At 45.4% G+C, this 26,165-nt stretch overlaps 1 protein-coding gene across 3 annotated transcripts in view; it reads left to right on the top strand.

Moving 5' to 3' along the window:
- Positions 1–26,165, top strand: part of cables1 (Cdk5 and Abl enzyme substrate 1) — a 179,175-nt gene that overhangs the window by 65,394 nt on the left and 87,616 nt on the right. For 2 of the 3 annotated variants that reach the window (XM_080194967.1, XM_080194969.1), the window contains exons 2-3: positions 18,424–18,495; positions 18,958–19,050. In XM_080194967.1, coding sequence (XP_080051093.1) covers positions 18,424–18,495; positions 18,958–19,050 — 165 coding nt within the window. The remainder of the gene's footprint in view (positions 1–18,423; positions 18,496–18,957; positions 19,051–26,165) is intronic. The other variant, XM_080194968.1, reaches the window with a different exon arrangement.

Below are 26,165 nucleotides of genomic sequence, written 5' to 3'. Positions count from 1 at the left end.
CTTGCTTACTTCGAAGGAAGTAATAAATTATTGAAGAGATTGACCTCAGAAGGGTGCAGCGTGTGCAGATGGGCAGCCTGCCTTTTCTTCCTGCTTGCTGCACAGTGTGGAGACTTAAACTTCGATCAGAACATTTTGCCATTTGTCATTCAGATGTGTTTAACGCAGGGCCTCCGAGTCACTGACGTATTTATTGCTACCCGGCGATTGCATCAGCTTAATTTCTGCTCGGAGCCACCTCATGTGACTGCTCCCGTTTTCCTTTTTCCTGCAGCTTTAGCTGCAGGGGCTGGTTTTTAAACCCAGGATTACTTTGTCTTGCTGAATAAAGCCTGGCCTGCTGATCCAGCAGAAAATGAGCCCTGCTCAGTAAAGTAATGCTGGACTTTTAGTTTAGCGACACAACCGAGCACAGTCAGATTTTCACACCCGTGTGTGCATGGCAGAGAGAAACAGGCGAGTCAGCTGAATGATTTGGCACATGAAAACCACTCCATAATGTCCCCCCCCCCCCGCCCCCCACCCCCCATTGCCTTCACATTGCTTCCAGCTGGATGGGCAGAATGGACTCACTTGGCAGTAAATGGAACAGCATGGTGGCGCAGTGACTAGCACTGCTGCCTCATAGCGCCAGCGACCCAGATTCAATTCCCGGCTTGAGTCATCATCTGTGTGGAGTTTGCACATTCTCTCCGTCTGTGCGTGGGTTTCTTCTGGATGCACCAGTTTCCTCCTACAATCTGAAAGATGTGCTAGTTAGGTGCATTGACCCGAACAGGCGCCAGACTGTGGCGACTAGGGGAATTTCACAGTAACTTCATTGTTAATGTAAGCCTTACTTGTAACTAATAAATAAAATAAACGTTCCTGTTCTAACATAGAAAATAGGTGCAGGAATCGGCCATTTGGCCCTTGGAGCCTGCGCCATTATTCAATATGATCATGGCTGATCATGTATTTTCAGTACCCGCTGTCAAATAGGAGGCAGAGAGTGGGGGTCAATGGGTGCTATTCGGATTGGCGGTTGGTGACTAGTGGAGTGCCCCAGGGGTCGGTGCTGGGGCCTCAGCTATTTACCATTTATATAGATGATCTGGAGGAGGGAACTGAGTGTAGGGTGTCGAAATTTGCTGATGACACCAAGATTGGTGGAACAGCAAATTGTGCAGAGGGTGTGGAGAGTCTGCAGAAGGATCTAGATAGGCTGGGCGAATGGGCCAGGAACTGGCAAATGGAATTTAATGTTGGCAAATGTGAGGTTGTCCATTTTGGTAGGAAGAATGGTAGGAAGGACTATTACTTACTTGGCGAAAAACTGCAGCATGCTACGGTGCAGAGGGACCTCGGGGTCCTTGTGCATGAGTCGCAAAAACCCAGCCTGCAGGTGCAGCAGGTGGTCAGGAAGGCGAATGGGATGCTGGCCTTCATAGCGAGGGGGATTGAATATAGAAGTAGGGAGGTCTTGCTGCAACTGTACAGGGTACTAGTGAGGCCGCAGCTGGAGTACTGTGTGCAGTTTTGGTCGCCGCATTTACGCAAGGATATTTTGGCCTTGGAGGGAGTGCAGAGGAGGTTTACTAGGCTGATACCGGAGTTGAGGGGGTTGAACTATGAGGAGAGGCTGAATAAACTAGGCTTGTACTCGTTAGAGTTTAGAAGAATGAGGGGAGATCTCATTGAGACGTATAAGATGATGAATGGGATGGATAGGATAGAGGTGGAGAGACTCTTCCTGCTCAGAAAGGACAGTAGGACTAGGGGGCACAGCCTCAAGATAAAGGGGAGGCGGTTTAGAACGGAGTTGAGGAGGAACTTCTTCACTCAAAGGGTGGTGAATCTCTGGAATTCTCTGCCCGTTGAAGTGGTGGAGCCTACCTCGCTAAATATTTTTAAGACGCGGGTTGATGGGTTTTTGATAAGCGAGGGGATTAAGGGTTATGGGGAGAGGGCAGGAATGTGGAACTGAGCCACGACAGATCAGCCATGATCTTATTGAATGGCGGGGCAGGCTCGAAGGGCTAGATGGCCTACTCCTGCTCCTATTTCTTATGTTCTTATGTTCACTCCAGTTCTCTCTCTAAACCCCTTGATCCCTTTAGCTACAAGGGCCACGTCCAGCTCCCTCTTGAACAAACTGGCCCCAACAGCTATCTGTAGTAGAGAATTCCACAGGCTCACAACTGTGAGTGAAGAAGTTCTTCCTCATCTTAGTCCTGAATGGTTTACCCGTTATTCTTAGACTGTGACCCCTAGTTCTGGACTGCGCAAATATCAGGAACATTCTTCCTGAATCTAGTCTGTCCAGTTCCATCGGGATTTTATATGTTTTTATGAAATCCCCTCTCATCCTTCTAAATTCCAGTGAGTACAAGCCCAGTCGCTCCAGTCCCTCTTCGTATGTCAGTCCTGCCATTCCAGGAATCAGTCTGATGAATCTTCGCTGGACTGCCTCAATGGCAAGGATGTCCCCCCTCAGCTTGGGAGACCAAAACTGCACACAATACTCAATGTGTGCCCACACCAAGGCCCTGTATAACTGCAGCAAGACAACCTTACTCCGATACTTAAATCCTCAGGCTATGAAGGCCAGCATGCCATTAACTTTCCTCACCGCCTGCTGTACCTGCAGGTCAACTTTCAGTGACTGTTCCGCCATGATCACGTTGCATTTACCCTTTTCCTAAACTGCCACCATTCAGATTATAATCTCCATTCCTGTTATTGACACCAAAGTGGATAACCTCACATTGATCCACATTATATTGTATTTGCCCACTCAGCCAGCCTGTCCAAGTCACCCTGCAGCTCTCAGCATCCTCCTCACGGCACACACTGCCACTCAGCTTAGTGTCATTTGCAGATTTGGAGATATTGCATTCAATTCCTTCGTCCAAATCATCAATGTGTATTGTGAATAGCTGGGGTCCCAGCACTGAATCCTGCGGTACCCCACGAGTCACTGCCTGTCACTCTGAAAAGGACACATTCATTCCCACTCTGTGCTTCGATGTCCTGATGTCAGATCAGTGCCTGTCCCAGATTAGCAGGTGGCAAGACAAGATGAGAGGGGGGGCAGGCACTGACCCTGTCAGGAGGTGGAGTGGGAAGGATGGGGGGGGGGATCTCATTGAAACTTGCAGAATACTGAAAGGCCTGGATAGAGTAGACATGGAGAAGATTAGTCGGAGAGACTGGGATCCAGGAGCACAGCCTCAGTAAAGGGATGACCCTTTGGAACCAGGGTAAGGAGGAATTCAGCCAGAGGATGATGAGTCTTGCAGTAACTAGTGGGGTAACACAGGGTTCAAAGCTGGGACCCCAGCTGTCCACAATATACATTAATGATTTGAATGAAGGAATTGAATGAAATATCTCCAAATTTGCAGAGAGTGATGAGGAATTCATTGCCCCAGAAGGCTGTGGAATCCAGGTCATTGAGTAAATTTAAGATAGACAGAAGTAGGTAAGTTCTTGATTGGTAAGGGGATCAAAGGTTATGGGGAAAAGGTGGGAGAAGGGGGCTCAGAAACTTATCAACCATGATTGAATGGTGGAGCAGACTCAATGGGCCAAATGGCCTAATTCTACTCCTATATCTTATAATCTCGTATGTTCTAAATAAATAATCAGAAGTAAAAGACAACTTGCATTTATGTAGATGTTCAAACGTGGTGGAACATGTTGAGGCTCTCACTGGAGTGTTTGGCAAAGATGGTTTGACACATGTATTGGACTGGTGATCAAAAGAAAAAAGTCATAGAATTCCAGCAGTGCAGAAGGAGGCTATTTGGCCCATTGAGCCTGCAGTGACAACAATTCCACCCATGTCCTATCCCCATAGCCTCAGATATTTACCCTGCTAATCTCACTAAGGGACAAGTTAGCATGGCCAATCAACCTTACCCGTACATCTCTGGGCTGTGGGAGGAAACCAGAGCACCTGAAGGAAACCTATGCAGACACGGGGAGAATGTGCAAACTCCACACAGACAGTGACCCAAGCCAGGAATCAAACCTGGCCCCTGGTGCTATGAGGCAGCACTGCTAACCACTGTGCCACCCCTGTGAGGTATGGTAAGGTTTGGAGGACTGCAGAAATCTTGGAAGATGATGGGAATGGAGGAAGTTACAGGAACAGGAGAGTGCTCATGGAAAACATGGATGTAAGTTTGAGAATTACTTAACTAGGAGCCCGTGTAAGATGGAGAACACAAGGATGGTACGTGAGCAGGACTTGCTGTAAGTGGAAACTGGGCAGCAAAGCTTTAGATGATACCATGTTTCCAAGGAATGAAATGAGAAATGCCAGCCTGGAAGAGTCAAGTCCAGGATCTCCACTCTCGTAGTTGGTTTTGGATGACATTTGAAAAAATGGGGGTTTGAAATTTTATGGTCCCACCTCATTGCCAGGGTGAGGTGCCTGGGACATTGTTTACCTCCAAGTAAGGATGCTAACTTCGTCTACGAGCGTAATACTCAGGACCGGTCACCTGCGCCTGCTGGATTGTAACCGAGGTGGTTACTGTAATCACCAGCAAGAAAGTCAGAGCAGAATCTGGCTCCTCAGATTCCCAGGGCTGGAGTCCTTAATGGGCTCGAGATAGCATTTATGAAATTTATTTCAACAAGGCAGGAGAAGAAAGTTTGCAGAAGGGAAATGATATCCCTTTCTGGAGCCTTGTGACTTAGAGTCAGAGGTTTACAGCGTGGAAAAGGCCTTCGGCCCAATTTGTCCATGCTTTTTTGTTTAAAACCCCTAAGCTAATCCCAATTGCCCGCATTTGGCCATATCTCTCTATACCCATCGTAGCCATGTAACTATTTAAATGCTTTATAAAAGATTAAATTTTACCCACCTCTACTACTACCTCTGGCAGCTTGTTCCAGACACTCACCACCCTCTATGTGAAAAAATTACCCCTTTGGACACTTTTATATCTCTCCCCCCTCACCTTAAACCTATGCCGTCTAATTTTAGATTCTCCTACCTTTGGGAAAAGATATTGACGATCGAGCTTGTCTATGCCCCTCATTATTTTTATAGACCTCTATAAGATCACCCCTCAGCCTCCTTCGCTTGAGAGAAAAAAGTCCCAGTCTGTCCAGCCTCTCCTTGTAATTCAATCCATCAAGTCCCAATAGCATCCTAGTAAATCGTTTCTGCACTGTTTCTAGTTTAATAATATCCTTTCTATAATAGGGTGAGCAGAATTGTACACAGTATTCCAAGTGTGGCCTTACCAATGTCTTGTACAACTTCAACAAGATGTCCCAATTCCTGTATTCAATGTTCTGACTACTGCAAGGTCTATTATAAAAATGGTGCTGGCTTCAGTTACTGAGGGTGAGTTGCAGGGGTAACCTGGGATATTTCCTGACTCTCCCCAGGGTAGATCGGGGTGTGTGAACGTGTGTATGCATGCTTCTGGCGGGTCTGTGCATGCATGCGGTGATGGGGATTGGGGGGAGGGGGGGAGCTGTTTGTGCCCCTTCTCCAATTGAATTTGAAGCAGGATGTGAACCCGCTGCAGATCTCAGCCATCCAAGGTGGGCAGTCTGCCTGCTTTTTGCCTCCCCCAGCCACCGGAACATTAGCACCTTAACCTTCCTCCAGACTGATCGTACAGCAGCAACGGCATAATGGTGTGAATTCCCTTGCTGGCTTTTCCACAAAAATAAATGGAAAAACTTTTTTTTTTAAATTGGGAGAGCCAGGGAGGGCATTGGTACTGACCCAGGCCCAGGCTGCGTTTACATGTGCCAATCTTCCCATGCCCCTTTTCAGTCGACTGGCTTGCTGCTTTCACAAGATTTCCAGAGAATTTGGTTCCAGCAACAGAACAAAAAAACCACAATAATGTGATTAATGTTTCCAAGATGAACTGGTAACAGAGTACCATGTGTTGGACACTGACTGTGGCTTTGCAGTGAAAATAGCCTGGGATGAATCATCCGTGATTTTTCTCTCCCTGGGTGGAAGGATGTGGGGTGGAGGGGTACTTTTGTTCAAATTCTGCTTGCACTGATGGCCAACCAAGATGGAGAGCAAAACGTGAGAACGGATACTATGGACTGTGCATTTGAGGATCCTCCTGCTCTTCCAAAATATGGAGAATTGTTGCAAAGATAACTTGAATGCAGACAATAATACAATGACGTGTGTTGGAAACAGACCTGTGGGTTGAGCAGCTCATCGCAAGATTCATCGACATACCCAGTCAGTCAGCGGTTTCATCTGTGTGGAGTTTGCACGTTCTCCCTGTGTCTGCGTGGGTTTCCTCTGGGTGCTCTGGTTTCTTCCCACAGTCCAAAGATGTGCAGGTTCGGTTGATTGCATGCTAAAATTGCCCCTTAGTGTCCTAAGATGCTTAGATTAGAGGGATTAGCAGGTAACAATATGTGGAGATATGGGGGTAAGGCCTGGGTGGAATTGTGGTCAGTGCAGACGCGATGGGCCGAAGGGCCTCTTTCTGCACCGTAGGATTCTATGAGAATTAGCAGGGTAAATACGTGGGGTTACGGGGATAGGGCCTGGGTAAGATACTCTCTTAGAGAGTCAGTGCAGACTTGATGGGCCGAATGGCCTCCTTTTGCACTGTAGGATTGTATGACCTGTGATTCTATGAACGGGTGAAAGTGGGAAGACTGCAGCTTGCAGCTATTCGAAGAAAGAGAAAGAAATATTTATGAGGTGCTCTTTCAGGACATCACAGCCAATGAAATATTTCTGAAGTGTAGTCACTGTTGTAATGCAGGAAAACATGGTAACTGACTTGCACACATAGCAAGCTGATGTGATAACCAGATCGTTCTGATTTAGTGATGATTCTGGGGGATTAATATCACCTAGGATACCAGGAAAATTACCCTGCTCTTCAAAACACTGACATTTTATGCTCTAAGAGGGCAGATGGGGCCTTGATGGTGAAGCAGTGGCGTAGTGGTATTGTCACTGGATTAGCAACCCAGAGACCCAGGGTAATGCTCAGGGGACCTGAGTTCAACCACAGCAGATGGTGAAATTTGAATTCAATAAAAGTCTGGAATTAAAAGTCGTGTCATGATCATGAAACCCATTGTCGATTGTTGTTAAAAACCCATCCTGTTCACTAATGCCCTTTAGGGAAGGAAATCTGCCTTATTTACCCAGTCTGGCCTACATGTGACTCTAGGGCCACAGCAACATGGCTAATTCTTAACTGCCCCCTGAAATGCCCTCAGGGATGGACAATAAATGCAGACCCAGCCAGCGATGCCCACATCCCAGTAACAGAAAGTAATGTTTCAGTTTGCATTTTAACAACACAGCAGTTTCTCAGTATTGTACTGAAGTACCAGTGTGTATGAGGTGCCTAATTGTTTCGGTGGACAACTTGAACTTGTAGCCTTGTTGGTAGAGTGGGGAATGCTGACCTGCGGGTTAAATCACTGGTTGGTAAGCCAGGTTATGTCAAATGCGAAGTCCCAGGATTGATGCCATCATTCCTGGAATAGAGATGAGAAAAATAAGCCAAGCTCCCAGGTGTAACATGAGTGAAGACAGACAGACCTGAGCTTGGCTGTGATGGCTTCCACAGCCGAATGGCCTACCCACATTCATTGGTTCACACCTGATAAATATCCACTCCGATGAAGAGCCAGGTTTTTACTGGCTGCCAATGGAAATGTACCCCAGAAAGGAGAGGGTGTGGGGGGGGGGGGGGTGGGTATTACAGGGAGAGGCAATCATGCAAGGGGATATTACAAGGAATGTGGAGGACATGGGGCTTTTACAGGGATGTCTTGATCTTGGTGATGAAGAAATCTATAAGCTTCCTGCACATGTTGGATGTGAGGGTGGGAGCACAATTGATGCAGTCATTTGGCCTCTGTCCACACCTCTTCCTGTAATATCCCCATGTGTCCACATTTCTCCCTGTAACATCTCCCTATATTCTTGTCTCTCCCTGTAATATCCCCTGCGTCCTCTAGTTTCCCTGTAATGTCCCCTTGTGTCCTCCACACTCCCTGTAATATCCCCTTGTGTCCTCCACACTCCCTGTAATATCCCCCCTGCGTCTTCTCTTTCCCTGTAATATCCCCCTGCACCTTCACCTTTCCCTGTAATATCCCCCCTGCGTCTTCACCTTTCCCTGTAATATCCCCCCTGCGTCTTCACCTTTCCCTGTAATATCCCCCTGCGTCTTCACCTTTCCCTGTAATATCCTTCCTGCGTCTTCACCTTTCCCTGTAATATCCCCCCTGCGTCTTCACCTTTCCCTGTAATATCCCCCCTGCGTCTTCACCTTTCCCTGTAATATCCCCCCTGCGTCTTCCCTTTCCCTGTAATATCCCCCTGCGTCTTCACCTTTCCCTGTAATATCCCCCCTGCGTCTTCACCTTTCCCTGTAATATCCCCCCTGCGTCTTCACCTTTCCCTGTAATATCCCCCCTGCGTCTTCCCTTTCCCTGTAATATCCCCCTGCGTCTTCACCTTTCCCTGTAATATCCCCCCGCGTCTTCGCTTTTCCCTGTAATATCCCCCCTGCGTCTTCCCTTTCCCTGTAATACCCCCCTGCGTCTTCCCTTTCCCTGTAATATCCCCCCGCGTCTTCGCTTTTCCCTGTAATATCCCCCCTGTGACTTCACCTTTCCCTGTAATATCCCCCCTGCGTCTTTGCCTTTCCCTGTAATATCCCCCCGTGTCTTCACCTTTCCCTGTAATATCCCCCCTGCACCTTCACCTTTCCCTGTAATATCCCCCCTGCACCTTCGCCTTTCCCTGTAATATCCCCCCGTGTCTTTGCCTTTCCCTGTAATATCCCCCCTGCGTCTTCACCTTTCCCTGTAATATCCCCCCTGCACCTTCACCTTTCCCTGTGATAAACCCCCTGCACCTTCACCTTTCCCTGTAATATCCCCCCTGCACCTTCACCTTTCCCTGTGATAAACCCCCTGCGTCTTCACCTTTCCCTGTAATATCCCCCCTGCACCTTCGCCTTTCCCTGTAATATCCCCCCTGCGTCTTCGCCTTTCCCTGTAATATCCCCCCTGCGTCTTCACCTTTCCCTGTAATATCCCCCCTGCACCTTCGCCTTTCCCTGTAATATCCCCCCTGCGTCTTCACCTTTCCCTGTAATATCCCCCCTGCACCTTCACCTTTCCCTGTGATAAACCCCCTGCGTCTTCGCTTTTCCCTGTAATATCCTCCCTGCGTCTTCACTTTTCCCTGTAATATCCCCCCTGCGTCTTCGCTTTTCCCTGTAATATCCCCTGCATGATCGCCTCTTCCTGTAAGATCCCTCCCCTATCTCTGTCAGGATTGTGCTCCCACCATGTGGGAAATACAGGTGGATGTTTGAAGTAGAAAAGCTTGCCTTGACGCTATTCTAATTTACTATGGAAATTTGAAGGCTGTAAACCCATATTGGATGAGTCTTATTGCCCACAGAGCTCATACGTCCCACTGCTCTCTCAGCCAGCCTTCAACTTGTGCCTTCCAAATACTTGAGCCCATTTGCTACCTGTATTTTCACTCTCAGGCCTTGTTGCCTTTGCGTTTACTGAACTCCATTGGCTGAATGTTAATCAATGCCTCAATTTTAAAGTACTCATCCCTATTTTAAATTCCTCCCTGGCTCTCCCCCCCTGTCACTCTGTAACCACTTGCAGCCCTCCAACCCTCGGTGCTCTTTCAATTGTGGCCTTTTGAGCATCCCCAGGTGGTCATGCCTTCAATCTCTGAGGTAGATCATAAGATATAGGAGCAGAATTAGGCCACTTGGTGCAGTGAGTCTGCTCCGCCATTCAATTATGGCTGATATTTTTCTCATCCCCATTCTCCTGCCTTTTCCCCATAACCCCTGATCCCCTAATTAATCAAGAACCTATTTATCTCTGCCTTAAAGATACTCAATGACTTGGCCCCAAACTCTGGAATTTCCTCCTGAAGTTGATCACTTTTCTCTACCTCCCTTTCTTCCTTCAGGATGCTCCATACATCCCTCTTTAACCAAGCTTTTAGTCACCTGCCCTAATATCACATCATAGAATCCCTCTTTTCAGCCCATCGAGCTTGCACCGACAACAATCCCACCCAGGTCCTATCCCCATAACCCTGTGTATTTACTCTGCTAATCCCCCGACACTAAAGGCCAATTTAGCATGGCCAATCAACCTCACCTGCACATCTTTGGACTGTGGGAGGAAACTGGAGCACCCGGAGGCCGCACAGACATGGGGAGAACGTGCGAACTCCACACAAACAGTGACCTGAGGCAGGAATTGAACCTGGGTCCCTGGCGCTGTGAGGCAGCAGTGCTAACCATTGTGCCATCAGGGCACAGCCTCAGGATAAAGGGGGGGCGGTTTAGAATGGAGTTGAGGAGGAACTTCTTCACTCAAAGGGTGGTGAATCTCTGGAATTCTCTGCCCGTTGAGGTGGTGGAGGCTGCCTCGCTAAATATTTTTAAGACGCGGGTTGATGGGTTTTTGATAAGCGAGGGGATTAAGGGTTATGGGGAGAGGGCGGGAATGTGGAACTGAGCCACGACAGATCAGCCATGATCTTATTGAATGGCGGGGCAGGCTCGAGGGGCTAGATGGCCTACTCCTGCTCCTATTTCTTATGTTCTTATGTTCCTGTGGAGCACCTTTGTGCTGTCCTGTTACAGGAAGTGTGCTATGTAAATGCAGTGTGTTGTTGCTGCTGTAACTTGCCAAGTAAATCACTTAATATATAAATAGCGTTGACAACTGAGCTGCTGCTGTCTCACATGTTTAGCGCTAAATTCCGCAGCTCCTTTACTTTCCCAGTATTATGTTTAGAAATGTTTTCATCTGGTGTTTTTTGTCTCTTGTGTCAACATCATGCTGCTGTCTGATTAATACTAACTTTGATTGGTGCACTTATCATCAAGAGTTGACCCTTTTGCTGCAGCTGTATAGGGCATTGGTGAGGCCGCAGCTGGAGTACTGTGTGCAGTTTTGGGCGCCGCACCTGCGCAAGGATATTTTGGCCCTGGAGGGAGTGCAGAGGAGGTTTACTAGGCTGATACCGGAGTTGAGGGGATTGAGCTATGAGGAGAGGCTGAATAAACTAGGCTTGTACTTGTTAGAGTTTAGAAGAATGAGGGGAGATCTCATTGAGACGTATAAGATGATGAATGGGATGGATAGGATAGAGGTGGAGAGACTCTTCCCGCTCAAAAAAGACAGTAGGACTAGGGGGCACAGCCTCAAGATAAAGGGGAGGCGGTTTAGAACGGAGTTGAGGAGGAACTTCTTCACTCAAAGGGTGGTGAATCTCTGGAATTCTCTGCCCGTTGAAGTGGTGGAGGCTGCCTCGCTAAATATTTTTAAGAAGCGGGTTGATGGGTTCTTGATAAGAGAGGGGATTAAGGGTTATGGGGAGAGGGCGGGAAAGTGGAACTGAGCCACAACAGATCAGCCATGATCTTATTGAATGGCGGGGCAGGCTCGAAGGGCGAGATGGCCTACTCCTGCTCCTATTTCTTATGTTCTTATGTTCTTATGTTCTTTTTTTATGGAAGAGTGGCAAATGTGATTTAAGGTTTTAGACAAGAGATACTAGGGAGGGAAGAATCTCTTTTCACGCAGGAAGTGATGATGACCTGGAAGGCTGTGCCAACAAGGGAGAATGGAAGAGGAGATTAAGATGATTTCAGCAGGAAAATGGGAGGGCATTTGAGGGAAATAAACTTCTGAGCAACATGGAGAGAGCAAGAGAATGGGACTGTTTTGAGTTGCTCAACAGAGGCAATGGAGCAAATGGGCCAAATGGCCTCACCTTGTGCTGTAATAATTCCTCGGTTCAGGAGAATGTGTGTCAGGATTTTACCTGCTATGGGCAAGGGAGAAATAGATCTAGTTTCCGTAGTTTCATTTATCTCCCTTCTTGCAGATTGTTACAGTTGGCATAGTCCTGGGAGGTGGGAATATCTTTCTTATCCCAAATTGAGGGGATGAATGCACAGAGTCTTGTGGGCAAAAGTCCGCCTGGTTGGAATACTATTACAGCCATAGGGCTTTCTTGTTTTTTTATCCGTTTAAAGTTTTAAGTTGATTTATTGGTGTTACAAGTAGGCTTGGTGATGGGGAAGCTTCTCGAAACAATAATTCCAGCAAATTCAAGTTAATTAAGGAAAGCCAGCATGGATTCGTTAAAGGCAAATCAAGTTCAACAAATCTGTCAGAGTTTTTTGATAAAGTAATAGAGGGTCAGTGAGGCTAATGTTGATGTATACATGAACTTCCAGCAGGCACATGTTAAAGTAACACGCGATAGATTGTAAGCAAGGTTAATGGATGTGTTTTGGACTAGAGGAAGGTTTGTAGTCGAGTTCTCCTGGCGTCAGTATCAAGACCTTGTTCTTCCTGATGAATATTAATGACCTAGACTTTGGTGTACAGGACACAGTTTCAAATTTGTGGATATCACGAAACATGAACATATGGAGAACTGTGAAGTGGATTTTGTAGAACTTCAAAAGGACATGGACTGATAGGATGGGTTTTTTTTTCCGTTTAAAGTTTTAAGTGTTGGCTGGGCTTAATGCTCCTTCCACTCACATTGTTAGCCACTTTAAGACTTGGATAGCAGGTTAGGTGTAAAGATTCACATTCTAATCAGTCATCTGTAAACTGTCTGTGCTGTTATTTGCTCTGTCTGAGGCCAGAACTCTCCATTCACCTGACGAAGGGGCAAACCCCGAAAGCTTGCGAGTTTACTATCAAATAAATCAGTTGGACTTAACCCTGGTGTTGTCAGACTTCTTACTGTGTTTACCCCAGTCCAACGCCAGCATCTCCACATCAAACTCCACACAGTCAAGCAAGGCGGGAATTGAACCAGGTCCCTGGCGCTGTGAAACAACAATGCTAACCAGTATGCTGCCCCAAATCCTGCATTCTGCATCCAAATATCTCATGAGATGTCCTGCCCCATGTGCCCAAGGATCAGCAGGCTGAGAACTGGCCTGTTCAGTCTCATGAACACGTGACCACACTCTGATTAGAGTTCATCTTCAAATCACAAGATGGCTAACAATGGCCATGCCATGACTCTTTGGCAGTTGAATGTCCTTCTCTCCACTGGACTAACACATTGGTTCTCAGGGTGAAGTTACAGTTGCTTTGCTCTGTTTTGATTCTCTGCTCTGCCTCCAGGCTTTGTGCAGGAGTCTAAGAATACAATACTGGATTGGAGGGGAATATATTCAAGTAGGCAAATATCTTTGAGGCAGCTTGGGGGAATTAGCTCAAATGTATGGGATCGATACCCACATTGTCCACTTTGATAGGAGCGGCATGGTGGCACATGGTTAGCATTGCAGCCTCACAGTGCCAGGGACCCAGGTTCAATTCCAGCCTCGGATCACTGTCTGTGTGGAGTTTGCATTCTACCCGTGTCTGCGGTTTCCTCCCACAATCCAAAGATGTGCAAGTTAGTTTGATTGGCCGTACCAAATTGCCCATTGGTGACAGGGAGATTAGGAGGGTAAATATGAGGGGCTATGAGGAGAGGTGGGATTGTTGCTGCAGACTCAATGCGCCAAAATGGCCTCCTTCTGTACTGCAGATTCTATGATTCAAAGTAATTCATAGAATCCTACTGTGCAGAAGGAGGCCATTCAGCCCATCAAGTCTGCACCAACCACAATCCCACCCATGCCCTCTCCCCATAACCCCATGCATTTACCCTAGCAGCTCCCTCTGACACTAAGGGGCAATGCATGGCCAATCAACCTAACGGTCTTTAAACCATTTTCGCCATTGGGCTGCAGGCAGCCAGCCTCATCGACTGGTCGCACATTCTGAGTACTTGGGTGCTGATTGTGCATGGTTTTCAGATCGTTCAATTTAAATGCTGAAAACATGCAGGCAGCAAGCATTTGAATTTCTAATAGAATCCCACCTGATAATTGTTAGCAGCGCAAAGTCAGATAATGACCTCCATATAACCAATTGACTGTGAATTCCTTTTATCTAAATTGAATCATGGTATGAATTGAAGCAGGAGAACCTGATGTGTGTGAGACAGCAGCCCACACACACAATTCAAAGCAACCTTCAAACCATTTTGTGCATCTGTTGTCAGTCTGAGGATTGCAAAGTGGATCTTGCTGCATGATTTGCAACTAATTCACCAATGAGGCAGATTTCCAACCCACCCAAGTTTCCATATTTAAACAGGTCAAGCCAGAGAGCATAAAATCCAAGTGCTAATAGAGTCTGGTTTGCCTGGGTATTGTGGATTCAACTGCCAGTTGTTCTAATCGTGGCATCTGACCCAAGCACAATATTTTTCATACCCTAAGGATTCGAGACGTTGTCTCAACTAAGGGGGTAAAATGGGTCCAAAGAGGACCAATTTCAGAGGCTAAAATCCTGCACCTGAAGATTGTGCAATCTGATACAGTGTTGTGGGATATCCAGGAGGGCCATTTCAAATTGGGGGCTGTCAAATTTATATTTTGTTTTCACTCATTTGTGGGATATGGACATCACTGGCAGGCCAGGATTTATCGCCTATCCCTAGTTGCCCAAGGGCAGTTGAGAGTCAACCACATTGCTGTGGCTCTGGAATCATATGTAGGCCAGACCAGGTAAGTTCAGCAGATTTCTTTCCCCAAAGGACATTAGTGAACCAGGTGGGTTTTTCCATCATTCGACAATGGTTTCATGATCATCAGTAGATTCTTCATTCCAGATTTCTTTTTTATTAAATTCAAATTTCACCTTTTGCCGTGGTGGGATTCGAACCCGGGCCCCCAGAGCATTAGCTGAGTTTCTGGACTAATAGTCTAGCAATAAGAACATAAGAACATAAGAACATAAGAAATAGGAGCAGGAGTAGGCCATCTGGCCCTTCGAGCCTGCCCCGCCATTCAATAAGATCATGGCTGATCTGTCGTGGCTCAGTTCCACTTTCCCGCCCTCTCCCCATAACCCTTAATCCCCTCTCTTATCAAAAACCCATCAACCCGCTTCTTAAAAATATTTAGCGAGGCAGCCTCCACCACTTCAACGGGCAGAGAATTCCAGATATTCACCACCCTTTGAGTGAAGAAGTTCCTCCTCAACTCCGTTCTAAACCGCCCCCCCTTTATCTTGAGGCTGTGCCCCCTAGTCCTACTGTCTTTTTTGAGCGGGAAGAGTCTCTCCACCTCTATCCTATCCATCCCATTCATCATCTTATACGTCTCAATGAGATCTCCCCTCATTCTTCTAAACTCTAACAAGTACAAGCCTAGTTTATTCAGCCTCTCCTCATAGCTCAACCCCCTCAACTCCTAGGCCATTGCTGCTACTGAAATTAAAGCAAAAATGATTGAAGGACTTGTATTCATTTAGTGCCGTTCCTGAGGTCAGAGTGGCCGTATTGCTTGAAGGCCAGTGAAGTACTTTTTTTGAAGTGTAGCCTTATCACAGTGTAGGAAATATGGCAGCCAGTATGTGCAGAGCAAGATCCCACAAATAATACTATGTAATGTTTATTTTGACTTGATTGAGTGATAAATAGAGACTGGGATATCAGACATAACTCCCCCTGATCTTTGAAATCTGATGGCACAGTGGTTAGCACTGCTGCCTCACAACACCAGGGACCCAGGTTCAATTCCAGTCCCAGGTGACTTTCTGTGTGGAGTTTGCACATTCTCCTCGTGTCTGTGTGGATTTCCTCCGGATACTCCAGTTTCCACCCACAGGCCAAAGATGTGCAGATTAGGTGGATTGGCCATGCTAAATTGCCCCTTAGTGTCAGGGAGATTAGCAAGGTAAATGCATGGGGGTTATGGGGGTAGGATCTGGCTGGGATTGTTGTCAGTGCAGGTTCGATGGGCCGAATGACCTCCTTCTTCACTAAGGATTTTTTTGAAATACTGCCAGTGGAGAGGTCTGCCTAGGATCTTCACTCCAATGCCTCATCCACGAAGGTGCACCTCGACTGTAATGCACTCCCTCTCTACTGCACTGGAATATCAGCCTAGATTTGTAGAAACACATTTCTGGTGTTGGGAGTGTTCCTAGTTTTGGGAATATCACCTTTGGCTTGGCATTACTGATTGTAAGGCACCGATGCAAATCCAACCCCTTGCAAAGTGAGTCAGAACTTCCTGGAAATGAAAGAAATCCATGTACTGCTAAATCTAATTTTGTAAAAGGTTCTGCTGGAATTCATGTGGGAACATGGATAATCAGAAGTTTTTTAGATAGAAGCTTTTTCCCAGGGTGGAAGATTCAATTACGAGGGAGCACAGGTTTACAGTGCGAGGGGCAAGGTTTAAAGGAGATGTGCAAGGCAAGAGGGTGGTGGGTGCCTGGAACTCGCTGCCAGGGAGGCAGTGGAAGCAGACACGATAGTGACTTCTAAGGGGCGTCTGGACAAATACATGAATAGGATGGGAATGGAGGAATGTGATCCCTGGAAGGATAGGGCGTTTTAGTTCAGACGGGCAGCATGGTCAGTGCAGGCTTGGAGAGCCAAAAGACCTGTTCCTGTGCTTAATTTTCTTTGATCTTAACTTGGCAGAACCCTAAGGAATTTAGGCTGTTGGATGTTGCTTATTTATGATCCAGTTGATGAAAATAGGTGCAAGTGGATATAACATTTGTATGATAATTTGTAGATCTTTTCTAAAATCAATTTTTAAGATTTCCAAAGTTTTTAACTTACCTTCAAGAATTCCAGACTAATGTTCGAGGTCATTTGTGAACATGGAAGGAAATTTACCATTAGTTAGCCGAAGTTATTAAATTTAATGGTCTACAGATTAAACCTTTTTTCTGAGAGTAATTAAAATATGGCCTTGTTTAAGGAAAGTTAAACATATAGAAAAATGGTAAGTATGCCAATGTAAACAGTAACTGCATTATTAAACAATGGCAGCCGTCCAAGGCTTATACTGCTTCAGGCGTTAGCAATACATTCAGGTGCAAGAGGGCTAAGTTGGCTCACATCAGCCTAGAATTGCAAGAATAGAACTCTTCAATGCAGAAGAAGGCCATTCAGCCCACTGAGTCTATACTAACTCTGACAGTACATCTTATCCAGGCCCTACCCCTGTAACCTCACATATTTACCTTGCTAATTCCCCCCAGTTTGGGACACTAAGGGACAATTTAGCATAGTCAACCCTCCTAACCCGCACATCTTTGGAGTGTGGGAGGAAATCGGAGTACCCGGAGTGTAATCAGTTCTCAGAGACGGAAGTCCCTTCACCAAAATTCCTTTAGTTAAAAGATCCAGCAACACTATACAGAGTGCTCTCAGTGTGCAGTCTACACCAGGAGTGCCAGAGGAACTGACACTCTTTTTAAGCACAGAGAATGGGGCCCCCGATTGAACCATCAATTTGGCCCTTAATCAGGGAGTTCACGTTCAAGCAGACCAACCTCAATTGCCTGATTAAAATTGTTACACAGAGGAAACCCACACAGATACGGGGAGAAAGTGCAAACTCCACACAGTCACCCAAAATGGGAATTGAACCCAGGTCCCCGGTGCTTTGAGGCAACAATGCAAACCATTGTGCTGCCCCAACTCCACCATTGCTAGGAATCAAGACTGCATCAGCTGTTAGATGTCACCTTATCTGCTGTTACCCATCCTCCACACAGAACTATGACAAGGGCAGCACAGTGGTAAGCACCTCACAGTGCCAGGGACCAGAGTTCAGTTTTGGCTAGGATGACTGCTTGGTGTTTGCTTGTTCTCCTCATGTCTGCATAGGCTTCCTGCGGGTGCTCTGGCTTCCTTCCACACTCAGAGATGTGCAGGTTAAGTTGATTGGCCATGATAAATTGCCCCTCATTGTCAGGGAAATTAACAGGGTAAATGCGTGGGATTGCGGTAATGGGTGGGATTATTGTTGGTGCAATTTCAATAGGTCAAAGGGCTTTCTTCTGCACTGTAGGGATTCTATGATTGAACTATGACAAGTGAGATGCCTTCCTTTGGCTGAAATAACTAAAGTAGATGTGTAAATTATTGTGCATGTTGTAAATCCCTTCCTAGGCTTCTGCAGCCAGAAGCCAATCCGACTGACAGAAACATAGAAACTAGAAGCAGGGGTAGGCCATTCGGCCCTTTGAGCTGACTCTGTCATTCATTATGATCATGGCTGATCATCAAATTCAATATCCTGATTCCCCCCCATTATCAAAATCAATGGAATTCACTTGTGTCATTGTCCGTGGAAAAATGGGAAATTCTAATTGTCAGAAGAATTTTGGAACCTGCTAAAGAAGTACCTCGGGTGACTTTAAATTTTTCTGCTCTCTTTCCCTGAATGGTTTAATCTCTTTGTTGCACTAATCCTGATCCTGTTACCCTACAGACATTGCGATTTGGTGCTGTCCAGATGATACAAGAAGTGCCTAATGTAACGTTTAACCGTGTGCTCCTCTTATTCCTTCCAGGCGCCGGCTGATTTCCCAGCGTTCTTCATTAGAAACTCTGGAAGATATTGAGGAGAATGCTCCGTTGCGGAGGTATGGAAACAAGCGCTGCTGCCTTTTACACCGATAGTCAGTGGAACATTGGCACCATCCCATCCAGTAATCATCATTGTTGCGTAGGCTATGTGGCAAAATCCTTCCTACCTGGTCAAATAGCAGTTTTCCAGATGGAGCCAGTCTTGTCAGATTGCGCCATGTGTCTTAGTCCCACACCAGATGGTTCGCTTACTGTTCTGCTGAAACATTATTGAATTAGTTGGCATCAAAGAGCATTCCCCGCTAAAGAGCGTGTCTCGATGTTCAACCTGGCTCCCATAGTATTGTCCACAAAGGAAGCTGTGCTCAGTCTCACTACTGGGGACAAACTGGACTGGCTTATTGGAGAATTACAATGCTGTTGTATTTTTTATGTAACCCTCGATTTCAGGCACTAGATTTTGAGAAATGAGTTTATTTCCATTCAGCGTTAATGGTTTTGTTTTTAATGCCTTACAGATGTAGGACTCTATCAGGTTCACCCAGACCAAAGAACTTTAAGAAAATTCACTTTATCAAAAATATGCGACAGCATGACACCAGAAACGGCAGGTATGAGGCAAATGGTTTTTAAAAGTAATTTCCTGCCAAACATTTGGTTCTGGCAGTATTTAGTGTTGCCTTTTCTTTAAAAACAGTGAGTTGTAGAAAACATTAAAAACTAGAAGCAGGAGTAGGCCACTTGGCCCATCGGGTCTGCTGCGCCATTCAGTATGATCTTAATGCCATACTCCTGCTCTTTCCCCATACCCCTTGACACCTTTAGGGTGAGATTTGCTGGCCACGTTCACCCTAATGAAACAGTTCACCGTGTGTTCCACTTATACCGAAAAACCTTCGCAAGGTCAACAGACCTTTGCGTGATCTGCCCCTCGCCCGCTAAGATTCCCGTGGTGGACATAATGGGAAAATTCACCCATTAGTGTCCAGAAATCTGTTTCTTTCTTAAATGCATTCAGTGACTTGATGCCATAGAGAATTCCACAGTTCACCACCCTCCTCATCTCAAACGTAGAGGCCCGTGACCTCTTGTTCTTAAAACCTACCCCCCCTCCCCTGCAAGTCAGAAGAAACAGTGTCTCTGCATCCAGTCTATGCAGCCCGGTCAGGATTTTATACATTTCAAAGAGATCCCCTCTTATTCTTCGAAACTTCAGTGAGTACAAGCCTAGTTGACCCAATCTCTCCTCATACGACAATCCTGCCATTCCTGGATTCAGTCTGGTGAACCTTTGCTGCACTCCCTCCATGGCAAGTACATCTTTACTTGGGTAAGGAGATTAAAACTAATGGTAAAAACTGGGCAGCAAGGACAAGTTGGGCCAAAGGGCCTGTTTCCATGCTGTAAACCTCTATGACTATGACAATAATTAGAGTTAGACCTTTCAGGAGAATTACCCTGTGTCTTTGGATTACTAGTCCAGCGACAATGGATTACTAGTCCAGCGACAATACCATTACCCCATTGCAACCCACCTTCTACCAACAACAATTGATGTTGGATCATTTGTTAACTTTGATAGATTTTTGTTAACTGATGGTATTAAGGAATATGGGGAAGATTTATGGAGTTGATGACAGTTCAGCCATGATCTCATTGACTGGTAGATTTGGCTGGAGGGACTACTGTTCTTATTGAGAACACTTCTATCCGTGACCTTTTAGTTTTGTGTCATATTGAAGTTTAGTAGATGAACTTAAATTGACAGTAAGAACCTTGTCTCCTAGCAACCTTAGCAATTCACAATCAATGCAGAGTGGAGCTGCTACCACAGATTAGAATATCTACCAGCACGGTATCCACTATGCTGCTGTGCTGTATCTCTAAATTATAGGTATTGAATTATAATAGCACTTGAGCTTTTAGAGTTTAGCAGTGTATGATAGTAATGGCCTGTGTGGGGCCAGGTATACCTGCAATTAGGTGATTTACCCAACCTACGTAGCAATGTATTAGCGTGGCTAACTCATGCATCAACCTCAGAAAATTATGGATTTGAGTCCCACTGTGGCACAGTGGTTAGTACTGCTGCCTCACAATGCCAGGGATCCAGGTTCAATTCCCGGCGTGGGTCACTGTCTGTACAGAGTTTGTACGTTCTCCCCGTGTCTGCACATGATTCTTCCCACGCTCCAAAGATCATAGAATCTCTACAGTACGAAGGAGGCCATTCGGCCCATTGAGTCTGCACCAACCACGATCCCACCCAGACCCTATTCCCATAGCCTCTCATATTTACCTTGCTAATCCTCCTGACACTAGGGTTGATTTAGCCAATCAACCTAACTTCCACAACTTTGGACTGTGGGAGGAAACCGGGGCACCCGGAGGAAACCCATGCAGGCATGGGGAGAATCTGCAAACTCCACCCAGACAGTGACCCGAAATCGGAATTGAACATGGGTCCCTGGCGCTGTGAGGCAGCAGTGCTAACCACTGTGCCGCCATGACAACCCAAATGTGCAGGTTAGGTTAAGTAGCCATCCTAAATTGCCCCTTTGGTGTTAGGGGGATTAGGAAGGTAAATATATGGGGTTACAGGGGTAGGACTAGGCTCGATGGGCCGAATGGCCACCTTCCATACTGTAAAGATTCTGTGATTCTAACCTAGGTGGATGCTTCAGTTACCTCTTAGGGAGTGCTCCACTATCAGATGTTGAATGAAGGTCCTAGCTACTTTCTTAGGTGAATGTAAAACAAATCGCATTGCATGATTTGGAAAAGAGGGGGAGAGATCGACCAGTGTCCTGAATAATTTTTATCTTTCAGCCAACTTCGCTAAAACAAGTGACCAGCTTGTTACATCAGTGTTGTTGGTGGGACTTTCTACGCACAGATTGTCTGCTGCCTTTCCCTACATGACAGCAATGACTACATTTCAGATGTACTGCATTGGCTGTAAAGTGCTTTGGGACAGCATGAGGTTGTGAATGCCACATTTCCTTACATGTCAAGCGCTGATGTGTATTAATAGAACATGGCATGGTGACGGAATATGTTTATTGTTGTTTTCCATCTGTCCCTCAGTTTTATGATTAAAAACCATATTATTATCAACAAAACTTGCACTAAAGTCGCACATTTAATGTAGAAACATTCCCAATGATGCAATGTGATGAGACACTTTCAGTAATGTATTTCAGGCTCACACACGATGCTACGTGACTGGAGGCTCATCAGTAAAGCTCCTGTTTAATAGGTCTATGGATAATTGCAAGTGATTAAACATTTGATTTGATTTATTATTGTCACATATATTAGTATGTAGTGAAAAGTATTGTTTCTTGAGCACGGGACAGACAATGCATACCATTCATAGAGAAGGAAAGGAAAAAGTGCAGAATGGAGTGTTACAGTCATAGATAGAGTGAAGAGAAAGATCAACTCAGTGCGAGGTAGCTCCATTTAAAAGTCTGATGGCAGCAGAGAAGAAACTTTTTTGGGTTGGTTGGTATATGACCTCAGACTTTGGTATGTTTTTCCCGACGGAAGAAGGCGGAAGAGAATTTGTCCAAGATGCATGGGGTCCTTAATCATGCTGGCTACTTTTCTGAGGCAGCAGAATGTGTAGACAGAGTCAATGGCTGGGGGTTTGGTTTGCGTAATGTACTGGACTTTATTCACGACCCGTTGTAGTTTCTTGCTGTCTTGGGCAGAGCAGGAGCCATACCAAGCTGTGATACAACCAGAAAAAATGCTTTCTATGGTACATCTGTAAAAGTTGATGAGAGTCATAGCAGACATGCCAAATTTCTCTAGCTTTCTGAGAAAATAGAGACGTCGGTGGGTTTTCTTAACTATAGTGTCAGCATGGAGGATCTCCAGAAGGAGGAAGCTTAATTTTAATACCAGCCAATCAATTAACAATCAGTTCAAAAAAAGTAGCCCCCAGTAGGTTTAATTTTACTGAATCTCTTGTTAGGGCATGAAACAGAAATTCAAACCATACTCCTTCATCAGACACTTATATGTAAAAATGTAGGCTACCTTGGAGAGGTAGTCCTGTATGTTTGATTTTGCATTATGACCTTATTTTATATTTTTATTGATTTAGTGTCACAAGTAGGCTTACATTAACACTGCAATGAAGTTACTGTGAAAATCCCCTAGTCACCACCCTCCGGCGCCTGTTTGGGTAAACTGAAGGAGAACTTAACATGGCCAATGCACCAGCATGTCTTTTGGATTGTGGGAGGAAACCGGAGCACCCAGAGGAAACCCATGCAGACACAGGGAGAACGTGCAGTCTCCACACACACAGTGACCCAAGCCAGGAATCAAATGCAGGTCCCTGGCGCTGTGAGGCAGCAGTGCTAACCACTGTGCCACCTCATCTCTCGATCTCTCATTTTCGGCCCATTCTCCGTCCCTTGATTCTCTGTTTTGGACCCTGATTGGTATGCCTGTCTCAAGGTTCTAATGCAATAACTGCAATATTGATATATCTGGCCACAGGCCAAGTTATCTCACAAGACCCTAATTCTGGTTGCCCGCATCAGATCTTGACGTCCCATTTGGTTGATCAACCATCTCTCTCAGGACAATTCTTTTTCTTGCAAGTAATCAAATATCCAAAAAAAGAATGCTCAGAGGAAAAATTTATTGTCAGAGTTCTGAAATACAAACTTATTGTTCAATCATTTATATGTTTACCGCCATAAAGTTGAATGATTTATTGTGCCTCACTGCTTCCTGTTTATTTATAGCAGATGTTACTTTGCTAGTTGAAAACATATCAGCATTTTCTTTTTAGGCTGGTTGTGGCTGTTAATAATCTGAGGTGATATCGCACTAATTCTCAATCTGAAACGTGTCACTGAATGTGTCTCGTCACCTGGAAGTTGCCAGGCCCACATGCTGGTAATGAAAATCCACAACCATTCTGGTCTACTCTAGAGGGAGTGAGATGGAGGAGCCAGAAACTAACTGAGCATAGAGAGGCACTTGGTCTTCACCTAGCGCCTGAATTTATGGTGACTTACATTGGGCGGAGCCTCCAAAAGTATCACAAACATGGCCACTGAAGTACAGAGTTCAGCATTAACATAACAACAAGAGTATCTACACAAACGGGGCTACAGGGAAAAAGTGCCAGTTTCTTAAATAGAAACATTGAAGATAGGAGCAGGAGGAGGCCATTTGGCCCTTTAAATCTGCTCTGCCATTCATCACAATCATGGCTGATTGTCCAACTCAAATGTGTAATCCTGTTTTCTCCCCATAACCTTTGATCCCATTCGTTCCTTCCTGGGATTTGGGAGAGATGCAGATATGGGTGTTTGTGTGAAGAGAGGGGAAGGATATTGGGCAACCCTTCCCCAACCCAGCAGACCTCTGCTGATCTTTCCAGGGTCTTGATTATGGTGAGTGCCTTAGAAGTGTGAAGTGATTAATTTTGGTAGGAAGGAGAAGGAAAAGAAATATAAAATAAAGGGTACAATTGTAAAGGCAGTGCAGGAATAAAAGGGTTTTGGGGGATTGGATAGATAAGTGGCGGATGATGTTCGATGCAGAGAAATGTGAGGTAATTTATTTTGGCGAACATGGAGAGACAGTTTAAAATAAAGTGAGAAACTCTAGAAATGCAGGAACAGGGATCTCGGTATTTTATATACAAGTCATTGAAGATGACAGATCATGCTGAGAGAACAGATAAATGTATAGTATCGTAAACATTGAGTACAAGAGATCATTTTGAACTTGTGAGGGACACGAGTTCAGCCTCACCTGGAGTAATGTGTCTATTTCTGGGATTTTGAGTTCATGTCACACTATCCGTAACTCCCACAACTTGCCTGGTCTTGCAAAATCTCACTAACTGTCCTGTCTGGAGACAATGCACATCTCTTTAACCTGTGCTTATTGCGCTCTCCACTCACATTGTCTGTACCTTTAAGACTTGATTAACTGTAAAGATTTGCATGCCAACCATTATTCTGTAAATTGAGTTTGTGTCTTTCTATGCCCCATTTGTGAACAGAACTCCCACTCACCTGACAAAGGGGCAGCACACGAAAGCTAGTGGCTTTTGCTACCAAATAAATCTGTTGGACTTTAACCTGGTGTTGTGAGACCTCTTACTCTATTTCTGGGCGCCATACTTCAGGAAGGCATTGGAGAAAGTACAGAGGAGATTCACAAAAATGCTTGCAGGGATAAAGAGCTGTAAGATGTCTTCCTTGGAGAAAAGAAGGCCAAGAGGAGGTTTGTTAGAAGAATTGATGATCCTGATAGGTTTGGTCAGGATAAATAATGAGAAACTGTTCCCACTCAAGAGGGACACATTCAAAATAATTGGCAAAACAGGTAAAAGTGATGAGGAAAGATTTTTTCATCCAGCGAGTGGTTGGAGTTTGTAACAAATCTCCTGAGAGGGTGATGCAGGTTTGCTCGAGTTATTCAGTAGGGAATTGAGATTCTTTGTGAAAAGAGAGAATGTGCAAGGTTATGGGGATAAGGCAGGGGAATGGAACTAGGTAGAATGCTCTTTTGGAAAGAACCAGTGGAGACTCAATGAGCCACATGGCCTCCTTCTGAACAGTAAAAATTCTGTGAAATCATTGAAGGTGGCAGGACACGTTGAGAATGTGGTTATAAAAGCATACGAGATCCTGGATTTTATAATGAGGGTCATTGAGTACAATAGAAAGGAATTTACGGTGAAACTGGATGTTGAAACTCAACATTGGTCTTAATTGGAGCTTTTGTCTGCAATTGGGAACACCGCAGTTCAGGAAGGATGTGAATGCACAAGCGAGAGTGTAGGAAAGGTTCACAAAAATGGCTCCAAGGATGAAGAACTTCAGTTGCAAGAATAGGCAGGAGAGTTTGGGGCTGCTATCATTAGATGACGAGATGATTCAAAATTATGATGGGTCAGGACAGAGCAGATAGGGAGAAACTATTCATATTAGTGGAATGCTCAAGAACCAAAAGACACTGAAGATGAAATGAAGAAAAATTTTTCTACATAATGCATTTAGTTTGGATCTGGGTTGCACTGCCTGAGGAGAAGCAAATTTGATAGTGCCTTTTAAAGGGAATTGGGTAATGATCTGCGGATGGCACATTTGTAGGTCTACAAAAAAGAGTTGGTGAGTGGAACTAGCTGATTTGATTTTGGGAGGCAGCCAGTATGGACACAACGAGCTGACTGGCTGATGTTTGTACTACAACCATGTTGTGATCTTATGAGATTCTAAAGAAACTAGAGCAACAAAAACCTATACCCATTTAGAGCTGTTATCATAAGACAATATCCATAGGCGCTTCATGGGTGCAGTTAAAAATATGACACCAAAGGACAGAATTTTCCAGCCATGCTTGCCCCAAGACCGAAACATCCCACCCGAGGTCAACAGAGCGTCTTTGTCCCGCCTGCTATGATTGCCATGGCGGGCAGGACTGGAAAAATTTGCCCCAAGTTAAATAAGAAGGAATTAAATCAGTTGACTCAAAATTTGGGCAAAGAAGGAGGTTTTAAGCAAAGTCTTAAGGGAGGGAAGCAAATTGGAGGGTTATAGGCAGGGAATTACAGAGCTTACAGACAAGGCAATTCAAGGCTTGCGCTCCTTTGGTGGAACAGTGAAAATCAGGGACGTTGAAGAAGCAGAAGTAGGTGAGCACAGAGATCTTAGTGGGTTGTAGGGCTGGATGAGGTGACAGA

The sequence above is a fragment of the Carcharhinus amblyrhynchos genome, chromosome 8 (genome assembly GCF_965287045.1).
Source record: "Carcharhinus amblyrhynchos chromosome 8, sCarAmb.v2.hapA, whole genome shotgun sequence".
Taxonomy (NCBI): domain Eukaryota; kingdom Metazoa; phylum Chordata; class Chondrichthyes; order Carcharhiniformes; family Carcharhinidae; genus Carcharhinus; species Carcharhinus amblyrhynchos.
The sequence above is the reverse complement of the archived record's forward strand: the minus strand, read 5'-3'. Positions and strand labels throughout refer to the sequence as shown.